The sequence below is a fragment of the Aristolochia californica genome, unplaced genomic scaffold, assembly GCF_029961685.1.
Source record: "Aristolochia californica isolate CCGP_79_NKW_82.1479 unplaced genomic scaffold, dmAriCali1.0.hap1 SCAF_10, whole genome shotgun sequence".
Lineage (NCBI taxonomy): Eukaryota > Viridiplantae > Streptophyta > Magnoliopsida > Piperales > Aristolochiaceae > Aristolochia > Aristolochia californica.
The window spans coordinates 35,510,305-35,525,276 of NW_027181771.1; the positions used below are offsets into that span (position 1 = coordinate 35,510,305).

Below are 14,972 nucleotides of genomic sequence, written 5' to 3' on the forward strand. Positions count from 1 at the left end.
TACAGGAAACTAATCCTAAGAATTTATGGTCATCAATTAGCAAGATGTACCAAAAGAATAGTTATGTGAAGGTTGAATTGAGACACTACTGATATCTGGAATGGGTCTATTTATATAATTGACTCTGAAGTTCAATAGTAAAATCTTATAGGTTCATCCATGGCCACATCCCGTCTCTTATTGATGTGAGACAAGAATTCCGCCCAACATTACCGAAGTCATGGTCACAATCAAATGCTAAAATCTGTACACATTTCAAGTGTTGCCCTCCTTTAGAGAGAGTGTTTGCGTAGGGAAAGTGTTGAAAATATGGAAATTTGGGATCCTGCTGTTTCCGAATAACCCATGTACTTCATGTCAGACAACCTGTTGCAGTCGCCATTAGAACATCAAACAATGGAAAGAGTTAATGATATCTACCATAAAACGGCTAAACATCCTTGAATCAACTTCTTCTTCGAAGCAGGCAACATAACCATAACTCTACAGAGGGATTAGAAACACAAACTTGTGTACCTGCGTTTGGTGAAGATGGCAACTCCCCCCAGAAATAAAGTTTGCTGCTTTTATTTTCAGCGGGACTGTCTGCAAGATGAACATTTCACTAGATGATCGTACCCCTCTTCAGCTTGACAAAAGAAAAGGTAAAAGAACAAATCATAGTGGGAACACTTAAAAAGGTTTGCCTTCAGCTCGAAGATTCTAACCTGCCTTGGGAAAACTAATAGTCCATGATATGAAGGGGGGGAAGTAAAAAGAAAAAGAAAAACAATAACAAGAATTCCACGAGCCTCAGCTACCAGAACTTGAATACAGTGCTCTCGCAAAACTTTCAGTCTTTCAATCAAAGGGTATCCTTACAAATCAATGAAGGCGCAACTCTATAAACAACGATCAAGAATCTGTTAAAGATCTCCTTTGAACATAAACGGTCATACATTCAGTAACAGCAGTACAGACAGACTGCACATCTTCTCTATACAGTTATAGTGACTATACTTCCCCTTGGACAGGGAACTGCTGCCTATCATCCGTTGCAACCGAATGGAAAATATTAAGCTTTGAGATCTTTTTCTGTGAGGAGATTCGCCCAAGATAAATGGATAGGAAATTCAATTCCCACAAACAGAAGAGCTTTTGACTAGTTTTAAACCTTCAAACTGCTCTGTTGGGTGATTCAGTACCAAAGGCCACATGAAGAGCTTCAATTCACTTGAAAAGTAAAACGAATGTTCAAGACTTGGTGCGCATCAAAGCTGAAAGATTTTGGTGCGCATTATTGCAGCAATAATATATAGCACAACCAGGTGAAGCTGCAAAAGGGATAGTAAGGAATCCTCATCACTCAGTTGAACATATACCAACTGATTTTTGTCACGATTCCAGTAGGGCTAGATTCAACTCCATAGCAGACTTTGCCAGTAGACCCCCTCTCCTACATGAAATTTGCATAAAAGATTAGGAGCAAAATCCAGTTCAGTAAGAGTTTTTATAACAGCAGTGCCATGAAGGTAGGACTCACACCTACTCCTTGACTTGGAGAAATAAACGAGAGGAAAGAGAAGAAAAGAGAAGAAAGTGATCCATTGCATCACTAGCTGCCACATTAGGGGAAAATTCTTGTTACATGTCAAGTTTGTGATAGCATTCAATAGGACATCATTTCCAGCTTCAACATTTCTTCTCAAGTCATGTATAGTTTGTTGAACTACCAATGTAACTCAAGCTTGAAACATTTGCACCCTTAGGTGGACTGTACTGGCAAAACTCACATGACTTTTTTCCCTTTCAGAAACAATTAAGGAGAAAGATTGAACGTTTCCCTCTCTCACCTTATAGTACCTGCAACACTATCCTGTCTAACTCCTACTCTCTTCTCCCTATTCACCATTTTCTCACTGTATTAAGACAAAAAACTTTTACCTGATGAACCATGAGTATGTGTCTGCGAGAGAGCATACCATAAACCCTAAAAGAGTTGTATCATACCTTGTCAACGAAGGGAGAATTTGCTTAAGCTTTTGTAACTGGGTAAAACACTGTTTGCAACGTTCGTACCTGCCTCATTCAAAGACATGTTGCTAACACATAAGGATCTAAAGAATATACAACACAAATAACTATAAAAGAAATGAAGGTCAACAAAATATTCAAAACTGCTACCTTTGCTCAGCCTCAAGATCAACTCCAACAGAGGAAGTTGCTGACATGGTTGAATAGATTACTGGACCAAATGTTTTCACAAGCTTCAAAAGGGTTTCCAATGAGATACCCATGAACCTGCGTAGTGCAACATCTAACTAATTAAAAAGGTAAATAAGTACTAATGGGGATGAAGTGTTTCAAGTTTATTCAAGGAACAAAAAAGAAATTTGGCTACTTGCCCTTGTGAAGAGCCTAAATTTTGATTTCATGCAATTCTAATAGATCTAGAGACCAGAGGTGGTCATCTCATTTGGGTTTAACTTATCATTTTTGTTTTTATTTTATTTGACTTGTTTCCATTTTGGTTATCTAGTTGGCCCTCGTCTTCAGTAAACTTTAGAACAATTAGGGTTTCTTATTATACTTAAATTTCAGGCCTTAGTTTCTGGTTATTATGATGTTCTAATCTAGGGAGATGAACGATAGGGTTAGGGTTAGTGACTAACATAAAGTTACCAGTTTCTTGCACTCAAATCAGTTCAGAAATAAGAATTACAGCAAGTTGTGCTTGGCATTAGGAGTGAAAGTTGTTGAAAGAGATTTCCAAGATCAAGGGATGAAGCCTTCCTTTTATTTTCTTCATTTTGATTTTCGACAAGTTGCACTTTACATTAGGTGGGAAACTAGTTGAAAAAAGATTTCAACGAGTGAAACCTTCCTTCTCTCCCACCTCAATCAACCTTCCTCATTTCTTAACTTTTTTAAGAGTCACTATAGAGTTTTCTGGGGCATAAGAGACATTACTTCCCTTTTTTCTTGCTTTTGGTCCCATGTTTCTAGATCAGCCAATTCAGTGGCTGATTGTCTTGCTAAAAATGAAGCCTCCATGCAACCTCTTGTTGTAACCAGATTGCTCCTTTAATTTTTGTTTGTTCCCTTGTTTTCTAATAAAGTGCACTATTTGTTTTTAAAAAAAAAGAGTCAGTATAGAGCAATTACTGTAACAAGACAATGTAGCACAAATAGTAGCAGTTGCGGTAGTACAATCGTAAATTTTACTGTGTCTCATTCGCTTCTTTGCAATCCAATTTTACCTATTTCACCAATATCATCATTCCTATTTCATTTTCTCAGCTTTTCTTGTTTATTTTTTCTCATAAACTTTAATTCTATTGGCTTAGTACTTAAAAAGAATAGAGACAACTTGGAGGCTTAATCTTGTACCATCCTCCCTAAACAGTAATCCCCAATCTTTTCATTAAGCCAAAAAACCTTCAAGCTGCTTTGTTCTATATTGTTCTCATCTATAACATATTTCTTTTTTGTTATCTTTAGATGTTCTTGCAATTGTTTGTAGAATTTTAATGGTTTAAGCAAAAAAAATTCATGAATTTCGCATCCAATAAATTTCTCTCTGAACCTGGACATATTATTCTCATCTTACTTATTTGCTAAACCTTCCTAAATTGAACTTCCCCGCTGTCCAACATCAATAACCATGTAACTTCCAGATAGGCACCAAAATGGAAACTACGGCAATATAACATATGATATAGTACTTGATTAAGCAAAGGGAATCATATCAGTCACATGCCTCACAACAACAAAATCAAGGCCCCAAAAAGCACAACAGAAGTAGGGCAACAGATAATAGTAAAAGATACAGAGTTCTGTTCAGATTGAAACTTCCTGAATACATGCCCTTCTACAGAAAAGACTCTAGTGTTCAAAATCTTCTAGATCCAAACCTAGGATCATCTAATTTTCTTAGAGGTTGGATTACTTAAAACCATCCTTTTAGTAGTTAATTAGGTTCTAATCTTGTAAAGTATCATGCAAGAGAGTTCAATGGAGGTCCATATTTACTGTGTGACCAAGTTACTGCTTATTTTCAGTTTATTTGAGTATGAAAAGTTTGTGTTAGCATTGTAAAAGTTTTTTTACTAAATTAAATTATTTAAATTAATAGAACTCCAATAATAAATCAACTAACATTAATCTCTCATAGTGAAAACAATGCTACTGTTTTGGATCAAGCTAACACTGTTCCGCATCAGAAGCCTCGACTCTTCTTGGACCTGGCTATATTTAAGATGACTTGACTGAAACCAAAGATATCTTGCAAGACACTCAACCCTGCTACTAAGTAAGAACATGCTAGATTACCCTAAACAGACGACCAGAATCACAAAGATAACTATTCAGTAACAACCAATGGCACAAGGAGCAGGCTATGTATTTTCTGAGAGGTTCCTTCAAAATTGTTTCCTTAAAACAAATTTGTTAGTAGTTTTAAAAATTTAAAAGGAGAGAAGAAAGAATGCATGATATACGTGAATGAGAAATCGGTGGGTACAAAATTCCCTACTCTATAGTTGTATGTCTGTTCAACATATCAAGCTAGTAGTCTGAGAGAGAGTTAATGTGAGTGGGGAAATAGACCCATATTTGTTTAATCTTGAAAAGGTCCTGTGCTATTAATAGTGAGGTGGTCATCAGACTTTGACTAGTTATTGTGGAAGGAAGGACCCTAATTTCAACAAATATGACAATAGTCACAAGAAAATAGAATAAGAAGTGCTAGAATAGAGGTATTGAACCAAACATAGAGACACAGCAGATGGCAACAAAGAGAAATGTAGCAAATTTTTGTCTCGTTTACCCAGAGACATGATTCTCCAAATGTAAGATTAAAACAGTAGTTAAGAATGAACAGATACATTGCATTCCATGTCAAAATGAAGTGCCTTTTTTAATACCTCACGTAGGTCACACCAAACTTAATTTTCGTTGTCTCTCATATGGAGAAATGAAATAACTAAATGGGCAATTAATTAAGGCTCAATAACAACTGACATCAAATGCCAGAATCTAAATGCTATCAAACCTCAAATACAGATTCCAAACTTTAAACAGAGTAGGAGAGCGGTAAATTAAACAGTTGCCAACCTGTCAACCTTGCTATCAAGTAAGCCTGTAAGCAGTGGCAGCAAACAAGAGAAAAGATCGAGGGTAACAACATCAATTTTATCTACAAGAACACTGATCACATCAGCCTGGACCTGCATACATCATTAAATCGGTACTTACAGTCAAACAAAGAAAACAAACCAACAGTGTGCTACAAATTTAAATGTCCAGAGAGTTTTTATTTTATTTTTTTGAAGAACAGAAACATACAGCATGGTCAGGCAAACGTTTGACAGCATTAATGGAGCCCTTTACGTCATTTCGTTCCCAAAATTGCCGCACAACCTGCAAACAGATGACATTAATCCCTTTCAATGCGTCCACGTATATATTTGAACAGATTCTTCTGAGTTTTTTTTTTTTTTTTTTTGATAAAAGTGATAATGTATTAACAGAGAAAAAATTACTTCTGAGTGTTTTTAAATATGCTGGTAAGAGACTTGTCCAATTAAACAATTTAAGGGACACAACAATGCACAACAGACAAGTTTATAAACTACACATCAATGATCTAAACCTTGAGTAAAGAAGAAAATTTATCACTGTCCTTATTCTTGTCAATTCCAAAGTGAGAAATTTTCTTCAACTTTCTCCATAGGTGCACAATGCTTGAGATAGCTCCCCAGTGTGATTTTACATGGCTTGAATTGTAAAATAAGGTTTTAGAAGAAAACAGAAACAGTCAAGTGGGTTCCACTGAGTCCAACAAAGTTCAGGCTAACTTATCTTTTTGTTCGAGTTTAATGTCCACATTGTTTTATAAAATAAGGCCCATTAACATAGTCCAGTCATTTTCATGAAAAAATCATACTTTTCAAGACAAGCTCAAAATAAGTTTTCAATTGTTGATGAATCAGACCTACAGAGGGCTTTTCAGATGCAACCTGATCAGAGCAAATTCAGTGAAAAGACTAAACCATTGTTTATTACTGGATCCAAGTACCTGCAGTTTTGTAAGGCGAGACTGAAGAACATCAATAAAATTATGGTGGTCCTGCATTAGGATTTCAGGCATATCCTCACTATGTGGGGTTGCTGCAGCCCTTTTGGATGTTTCACATTGTCCATTTTGGACTTGCTGAAAAATGGGGAAAAAGACATTGTGATGTGGATATTATACTAACAATATGCATGCAATCACATGAGCATTCAAACTGTCTGTGGCTATCATGCAATTCCAAACTGAAGCTATTCTACCTTACAAAATTTATCAAGTTCACAAAAACCACCAAGTAGCATGTTAGACGATCTCAATGCAAAAAACAATCTAAGATAGTTTAACATAAGCTACTTATGAAATAACACGAACAGTCTTAAAGATGCAGATATGCAAGCAAAATGACTCTCATAGATCGACCTTCAGTATTCATGTTGTAGATAGACAAATGTAAAATGTATACCATACTTAGAACTTGATGGGCACAAATTGTCATCCAGAATATAGATGTACTTGTGGATACCTTTTCATTATCTGTAACTCTTTAAATGTTTCCAAAGTCATGCAAAGATAGTCTTCACTAAATGATTCAGAAAAAGCAAAAAGCAACAGTTCTTATTTAAATATATAGAAAGAGCCCAGAACCTCCTTGTGTTACCAAGAGATCCAGAAGCAGCTGGGCTTAAAAGATAAGCTGATTTTCGATGAAAAAGTGCTTACAGCTGTAGAAGGTGACACATCAGTTTCAGGCACCATATCTGCAAGAGCTTCACTACTAGTACTTCTTTCTCTATTTTCCCATCTCTCAACCAGAGACCGTGTCCTTCCATGTTGAACTGCCACTGCAAAATTAGACCCATAATTAGATTTGACCACTACCTAGACCCATTAAACATAAGCATTTTGCCATACTCACCTCCTTTCACGTATCTCATAGAAACTGAGCGATGACTAGAATGAATTGACCCTGAACCTGTCAAAATTGTTTTTGCATATTAAAATCTAGTTTCTTGTGCAGAGATTTATTTATTATTATTATTATTTTAATAGTTCTGAAAAAATGTTGAAGGAAAAAAACACAAGTTTCTCTGTAAAGCCCTTCTTCAAGGGTCACAGAAATGGAAAAGTGAATTAGGCTACACTGGGATTTAAGAAAGAACTTAGATCTTATTAAACCAGTGGAAGTATCTAAAGAATTACATATTGTGCTTTTAATAAAAACATGTACAACTTTAGCAGGGAAATTAGAACTCAAAAAAATTTTTCTAAAGGATGAACTTCCAAATTGTAATGCTAACAAAGAAAAAGAGATGGGGAGGCCCTAAAGTAAAACACAGAATGAAAACATATTAGCATTTATTACTTAGTAAAATATGTAACTTTACCATTTTCAGAAGGTAATCTTGGAGATGGCTCTGGTGATAGGATCCTTTCAAGATTTTCTGTGACACTCCTGATATTATTAGGGTTTCCTTCGCTGCTCTCGGAAGCTTCATCTTTGGCCACCAATCTGGGATGCAAGCTATGACTTATTGCAACATCACTAACTTCACCATTTGAAGATCCAGTATCATTTGCTCCCAACCCTGTCTGAGTGCCCTCTTTGACATTTGATGACTTCCTTAAAAGAGAACGATCCAAGAATGTGAAACTATGCAGGGCTGTCTCAGGTGTGGCACTTTCTTTTCTAGAATCAAATTCCTTTTCTGTCCTAAGTGAATTGCTTCTAGGCACAATCACAGGTGCCACAGTAGGCTTATTTACTATAAGATTGCTGTTCACTGAATGCACCTCTCGCAAATTGTTCTTCTTTGGAGTTGATGTATTGCCTCGGACACCAAAAGGAGTTGAAGAAAGATGAACTTCCTTTGAAGAATAAGGAATCTCAAGTCTTCGAGAACCACTACGACTGCCTTCAATGGCTTCGTGAGTAACATGTAAGAGGTGAAAAGAGTCATGCAGAGAAGGTAACATATTGACAATGGAAACATATAGAGTTGATATGGATGATTATCAGAATAATTTAGAACAAAGAAAGAGATTGTTTGGGGACAACTATAAGCAAAAAGATACAATTAGCAGTATGCCATAGAAATTGAAACATGAGAAAGAAGAAGTGAATTAGCTAAATTTAGAAGACTCAGAACCTCATTAAGTGTTACCTTGCTGCTGTAAACTCTGACCCTCAGGATTAAAATCGGGCTCCATGTTTTTGGGCACTCCAACACCATAAGGCCGAACAAGCTGAGTCAAAGGTGTAATGTTGTTTTGTAAGTCATATTTCAAAGATGGAAAAGAGGCAGGATTGAAGTTGAGCCAACCTTGGCTGCTCACAATTTTTTCCTCATTAGAAGGATGCCATTTAATTCATAACGGTTACCATAATAGTTACAAGTTCAAAAAAATGATGTAATTATCTCCATTTTTATTATTAAAAGTGGAAAACTTAAAACTGTCAAATAAACATCATGAATATACATGACAAGAAGTAAATCTAGAATAGAAAATGTAATGGTTCATTAAAAAAGTAAATGCACTTAGATTCAATAGACTCCATGCACTTTCCTTTTTTTTTTTTTGAAATGTTGATAATTTTATTTTAAAGAAAGAAAAGATACATCAAGGGAGACCTCCCCTAATAACAAGAGATTTTAAATTTATTATCATTAGAAAAAAAATTAATAAATTATCATTAGACTTTTTTTAGACAATATTAGAATCACTTGAAGGGAGGAACAAATTACCGAAATATCTGCAACCCAAACTCCAACACAGCTTCGATGATAAGAGCAACCCAATAGTTTCCCATCATGAATACTGACATCACCCAATGTAGACCAACCCATATCAATAGCATCATGAAATCTTACAGGCTCCCAAGACCACACCTAAAAAAAAAAGTAAAGACAATGTTGTCAGGGTACCTCAAAACCTCACAAGACAATAGTGCAAAATGCATCTTACCTTAAAACTATCTTCTAGTCCACAAAATAAAGTTCTTCCATCAGGGTGGAAGATCATAGATCGCACTCCTGTAGACTAGAGAAAACAAAACAAAAAAAAAAAAAAATTAGCAAACTTGACGTAATATACTGATGAAAATTTCTAGCCAGTAAGATTAATGTACAAATATAAACAACCTTTTACATACCTCAGGCCCCGCAGATCCAATAAGTTCAAAGGTTTCTAGATCCCAGAATTTCACAGTTCTGTCTGCTGAACCTGGCAATGGACCACAAGTCAGCCTGAGCAAAATTTTATGGAATAGTGATGGGTTTCTGGAATATCAACCTAAGCACAATGAACAAGCTAAAAATATGCTCATAGGTTGAGCAGGTCACGCTAAATGAACTTCGGGAAAATTAGCTACATTTCCATGTGGTAGATAAAGTTAAAAGTCCAATGATACCCTGAAACATCATATACTTTGGAAAGATCAGAGGCCTTCCCATTATTTTTTCCTAATGTTCTCCTGATGGGATACTCTAGCAGGAAGAGATAAAAAAAAATTAAATATAGTGCAGAAGTTGAATCCTGATCCACCCCAATATGACTACTCTAGTAAAGAGGTCACATATATGAGTCCTTGACACATCTAGCACTACGCAATAACAGGGTTCCCAGTTTTCCTGCAGTACCCATCAACATCGAACAGACAAGCTCACCTGAGACATAGAGAATGAGCAAATGAACAAATAAACTTGAGCTTGGGTCGTTCTGAAACCACTTATAAGTTAAGTCCTGCTCGATCCTCAAATGACTGGCCAAGTGATGAGCCACTTCCTTACCAATAAGTTTATTATCATCCAAACCCAAAACCAACTCTCCACCCAATATAAACTAGTTTCGCATGCTTGGACATGCATACACATAAAAGCCCTTCACATGTCTGGAACCTTGAGACATGAGGGACCCTCCGCATATAGAAAGAGGTTGATCCCACTTAGCAACAATTTTCATTAATGTATGCATTTGCATGTGGATGAATGTATAGACATAGTTCACACTCACTCACACACACACACACACACACACACACACACACATAATATAAATATACATGTATGCGCATGTAATCAGCTTCAATAAACTCTTAGTATAAAGGGCTGGAGCTCATGTTATGGTTCAAATTGCATATGAAGAAGTGTCATTAAAAAAAAATTGTATACATAGATGATAAGATAGTTCTGCTTTATGATAATCAGATTTTTGCTTCCAGTTTTAGTTTAGACAAAGTTGTTAATCATGTTTTACTCAGGGGACTGAATTAGGGTGTCAAGTGTTAGAAAGCTCAACCCTTTTCTTTCTAAATGTATAAGATAATTCAACTAATCAAATTACAAAAACACCGCTGACCTGAGTCACTAAAAACACACAGATTTAAATAGGGGCGAATATGACAGCTAACAGAAAACTAAATCTTTTATGTATTAAAGCTAGAGTATGACTGATTACTGAAATACTTCCACCATCAAATAAAAGATAACCAGAAGTACTTTTTAAGATAAATAAGGAGTATTTTCAGAATAAACTTTTTTTTCCTGAAATTAAAAATGAATGAACTTTGCTGACCACATACCACAGAAAGAAAAGAATGTCGTGAGCCAGAACATGAGGAAGGCAATCAACTATATTTGGTTCACCTCACATAACCATTTAGAAATAGAACAGAAACAAGAATTCAAAGAAAAAGATACCAAAACCACTTGCACAAAGACCTGAGTGTATTCCATTTATTTTGTTTTCATTATCATTTTTCGTGGTGAGAGGACATCAGTCACCTTAGCTTTTCTTCTCTGTAAAATTGTTTAGTCATCTTGTAATCTTTTGTATCTTTTTTTTCCCCCTTTAGTGAAATTTGTCATCATTTCAAAAAAGAAAAAAGAAATTTGTCATCATTTTCAAAAAAAAAAAAAAAAAAAAAAGCCAGTGTACTTTGACATGGTTAACGGTCAGACTAATAACTCCACCACAAGTTTCAGACAATTAGGAGATCAAGGCAGTAAAATTTTAGCAATCCATGGGTCTAAAAAAGATTTCTTATAGACAACTCTGGGGATCACTCTCTCCTTCAAATGGCCACATGGCTCCTCCCTCTCCAAACACACTAAAGCTGCACTTCAAAGGAAGTTCAATTGGAAACTCAAGGCCAGTTGAGGTGGTGGTCTAGTGAGGGACTGATCAGGGCAGACCCTCCTAGCTTTTCCAGGCCCCACTGGCCACCGTGTCTCGTTAGAAGCAGAATTGAAGGCAACTCATACTCCCTTGCAGGTGGTATGGCAGCACACCATAAGGGCTGCAAATAGTATAGCTGACAAGCTTGCTAGGGCTGGGGCATCCTGTCAGTCTTTAGGCATGGAGGAATTTATAACCCTTGAGGGCCGATTCTTTCATCTTCACTGTATTGTATGTACCAATCTTCATTCTTTTAATGAAAAAAATTCAACAAATTCAAAAAATAATAAATAAATACAGGACATAAGAGTTTTCCCTGCTCCTTTTGGGGTATGTAATTCCACTGAGGCTGATCATCACTCTATGGGTTGATAAGTTTTAGATGAAGGGGTCATTGGCTGGTTTTCAGTAGGTCAGCTTCCTCTTTGGAGATTATGGTCAATTTATGATGATGTTTTCACAGCAAAGCATTCAGTTAAATTGGTTCCACACAGGTCAAAAGTGCAAAAGGATCGCTAGTTCATTGGCTAGGATGAGTGCATCTCTTCCACGCCTTGTTGAGAGTGAAACTTGTTCCATTACCATTTCGGATTGATTTTCCTTTTAGTTTTGGTTTGTATTTTTTCAGCTGGCATTATTTTTATTAGCTTCTTTACTGGCATTTTTTTTTTAAATATTAGCCAGTGCTGTTGCTGGTTTTTTTATGGTCTTTTCCGATTGATTTTCCTTTTAGTTTTGGTTTGTAGTTTTTCAGCTGGCATTATTTTTATTAGCTTCTTTACTGGCATTGTTTTTTTTTTTTAATAAGCCAGTGATTTTGCTGGTTTTTTTATGGTCTTGCCTCTTTGGCAGCATTGTTTGTCTTTTGTAACTTTGCATTTCCTCTTTTTCTTTAATGATATCCTCATCATTCCCGAAAAAAAAAAAAAAAAAAAGCTGATCACCATACCTGTTGCAAGAAGAAATTCATGAGGATGAAAATCTATACAGCGAATCCGTCCTTCATGGAACTTAAAATCATGTAAGAGCTTTCCAGCTGTCAGATCCCACAGCTAGTCAAAATGATTCAGTATATTAGTCCCACCAAAGGAACAATGGATGTACAATTAAAAACTAAATTTATAATGGAAAGGACACAAGAAAGGAAGCAGCAGATTTACCTTTACAACATTGTCTTCTCCACCAGAAACAACCCATCGCCCATCTGGAGTAAACCTGATAGTATTAATTCCATCTGTATGGCCTTTATATGTATGTATGCAACCTTTCCTTCTAATATCCCAGATCTTCAGATTAGTATCTAGAGAACCAGATGCAAAGAACTCCCCAAATGGATGGAACTCAACAGCCGTGCAGTTTGATCTGTGGCCAGTAATAGTGCGCAGTACTACACTTCAAAAACAATAAGAAGCAGAAAACCTAGTCAGGAGCTTCATATGTAACACCAGAATGAAGCTGCCATACATAGCAGGTTACATTCTAGACGCTAAGATCTGAGCATTAACTAAAAAAGAAATCATTTTCAATCTTTTCAGTTGATGTGACACTCACTCTTTGCCTCCTCTAAATCCCAAAGCTTTAAAGCACCAGCAGAAGCTCCAGACACTGCTAAAACTTCGGATGAATCAAAAGTCACAGATTCAACTGAACTTGTGTGACCAGAAAGGGTCTGCACAGGATACAAGACAAGTTCCATTTGTTATTGAAGCTTATCAAACTGCTTGAAGTCTTGATGCTACTGACCATATTAATTGTAGAAAATTGTACTAACCCAAGTATCACAAGTTAATCTATCTCACATCCATGAACAAAACACTGACAGGTTTAAGATATTGGTACGTTATGCTGTGTCCAAGAAAAACTAATCACTATGGCAGGCTTATTCTTTTCTACCTTCTACTTTCTAAAACTTGATTATAAGAGCTTTTGACCCTGGAATAATCGTCAGCACTTCTGGAAAATTGAATACAGGAGGGATAAATGGGAAAATCCCAAGATAGGAGAGGCAATAAAATGGAAGTAACCAAAAGAGAAGAAGAAAATGTCATCTTTGAAGATCAAACTCACCAGCAAAGAACTTGGTCTACCAATTGCCCAGAGATTCACCTTGTGATCTTCACCACCAGTAAGAAGAAGTCTAGATGACTTCCTCCCAATCTTTAAACAGTTGACATTGGATGTATGTGCGATAAATTCCTCTAATCCCCTTTGTCAAGGAACTCAAGAAAAAAAACCAACTTTACAGAGAGAATAATCCTAACGTATGTTTAATAAGGAGAATCTATAATTTAAAAAAAAAAAAAAAAAGTCTTTATACAGAAATATTATTTAGGAAAGAGATACCAACACGAAACAAATGTTATGCCGCAAAGCACCCAAAAACAACAAGAAAACTAGTATAAAAGGAACTTCAGAGAAATCCAAAGTTTGAACTACTCAACTGCAGAAGACCAAAGATAAGTGTCATGTATCTATGCGGTAAATTTTCCGAAGATCACCTTCTAGCGAAAAAATTATACAACTCAAAACGAACACAAGAAAGCAAGTTAACGTTGAAGCAGTTCCAATCCCCCCAACTGGACTACGTTCTCCACAATCTCTGAAAGATTCCGGAGAAAGCTGATCTAAAACAAGAGTTTTCAGAAGAACCAAAACGTGCTTCTACCAAATCTCGACAATCGAAGTGAGAGAAAACCATAAGATTAGTTAGCCACCGCCCAATGCGAAACTGCTTACAGACAATTAGGAGTTCCCCGCAAATCTTTTCAAGCGAAAAAAAAAAAAAAAAAAAACCTTTCTTACAGCAAGAAAAAAACGACAGAATCAAACATGGCTCATTGGCTAAAAAAAACCCGGATGCGCAGCTCCTTTCACTAGACCAAAACAACAATACTGAAGTCATTTTTCAACTTTAGTGGATACGCAACTTATACCCGCGCTTCGCCATTGCTGCAGGAGTCAGGACAAGTGAAATTCCAAAACGCGGATGCTCATGAACAGCACGATTTCCGGAAGCAGATCAAAGTCAGAGAGGAAGGAACAATTAATACAGCCGAAATCCAAACAGAAAGCGCGCCAGCGCCACAAATCCGACCACAAACAAAACCTGGAGCGTAAGTCGGGCTTGAAGAAGCTCAAAATGGAAGGTATGAGAGGGAGAAGTGGGAGAGATTCGGACTTCACGCGGAGTCTCGGAGAAGGAAAGGGGGGCGAAAGCGTTGGACGGTGGGATGTCGGAAAATAATAACACGATTGAAATTTAAGAGAGCCTAATAACTTGATTAAGTAGTTGGATTGTCCTCTAAGCGAAATCTAATCTGACTCCGGTTCGTGTCACTCGTGCGGCTGCTCGAAAGATGTGAAATCAGAAACGCGATCCGATAATCTGAGCCGTCTGACGATTTGGTGAGTTCGCGACAACAATTCGCAAATAAGTTCTTATTCGCCATTGCCCTTCATACTGACGAAGCTTTAAAGTTTGAAATTGGAAGTGATGATAATTCAGGCTTCAGCTCAACTTTTCCGGTTGAGTAAGATTCAATTAAAAAATTCGGTTGATTCGGATTCAATTAAGACATTTGTGGAATCGAATCGAAACTATCCCAATCAAGGCGCTAAACACCTTTTTATATCTCGAATTCTGAGATTTCTTTTTAAAATTTTGTTTAATAAAATTTATTGAAATTGATGGCCTCTTTAACGGAATTGAAGCGGTTCAATTAAAGGAGATAACTTTTGCATTCCG

The 14,972-nt window shown here is 36.4% G+C and overlaps 1 protein-coding gene across 2 annotated transcripts; it reads right to left on the reverse strand.

Moving 5' to 3' along the window:
* Nucleotides 1–118: 118 nt before the first annotated feature.
* LOC137938652 (katanin p80 WD40 repeat-containing subunit B1 homolog KTN80.4-like) lies at nucleotides 119–14,449 on the reverse strand. Of its 2 annotated transcripts, XM_068783634.1 has the most exons (20): nucleotides 14,150–14,449; nucleotides 13,295–13,425; nucleotides 12,779–12,896; nucleotides 12,388–12,614; nucleotides 12,177–12,279; nucleotides 9,204–9,274; nucleotides 9,017–9,091; nucleotides 8,797–8,940; nucleotides 8,215–8,296; nucleotides 7,438–7,974; nucleotides 6,969–7,025; nucleotides 6,773–6,894; nucleotides 6,059–6,193; nucleotides 5,326–5,400; nucleotides 5,095–5,207; nucleotides 2,164–2,280; nucleotides 1,990–2,058; nucleotides 708–1,435; nucleotides 517–585; nucleotides 119–366 (listed from the first exon to the last, which is right to left on the reverse strand). In XM_068783634.1, the coding sequence occupies exons 1-18, from the start codon at nucleotides 14,172–14,174 to the stop codon at nucleotides 1,375–1,377; spliced, it is 2,262 nt and encodes a 753-aa protein (XP_068639735.1). In that variant the 5' UTR covers nucleotides 14,175–14,449; the 3' UTR covers nucleotides 119–366; nucleotides 517–585; nucleotides 708–1,374. The 2 variants fall into 2 exon arrangements, with proteins under 2 accessions (XP_068639735.1, XP_068639728.1); XM_068783627.1 differs by having other exon boundaries at nucleotides 517–1,435.
* Between the last annotated feature and the right edge of the window lie 523 nt (nucleotides 14,450–14,972).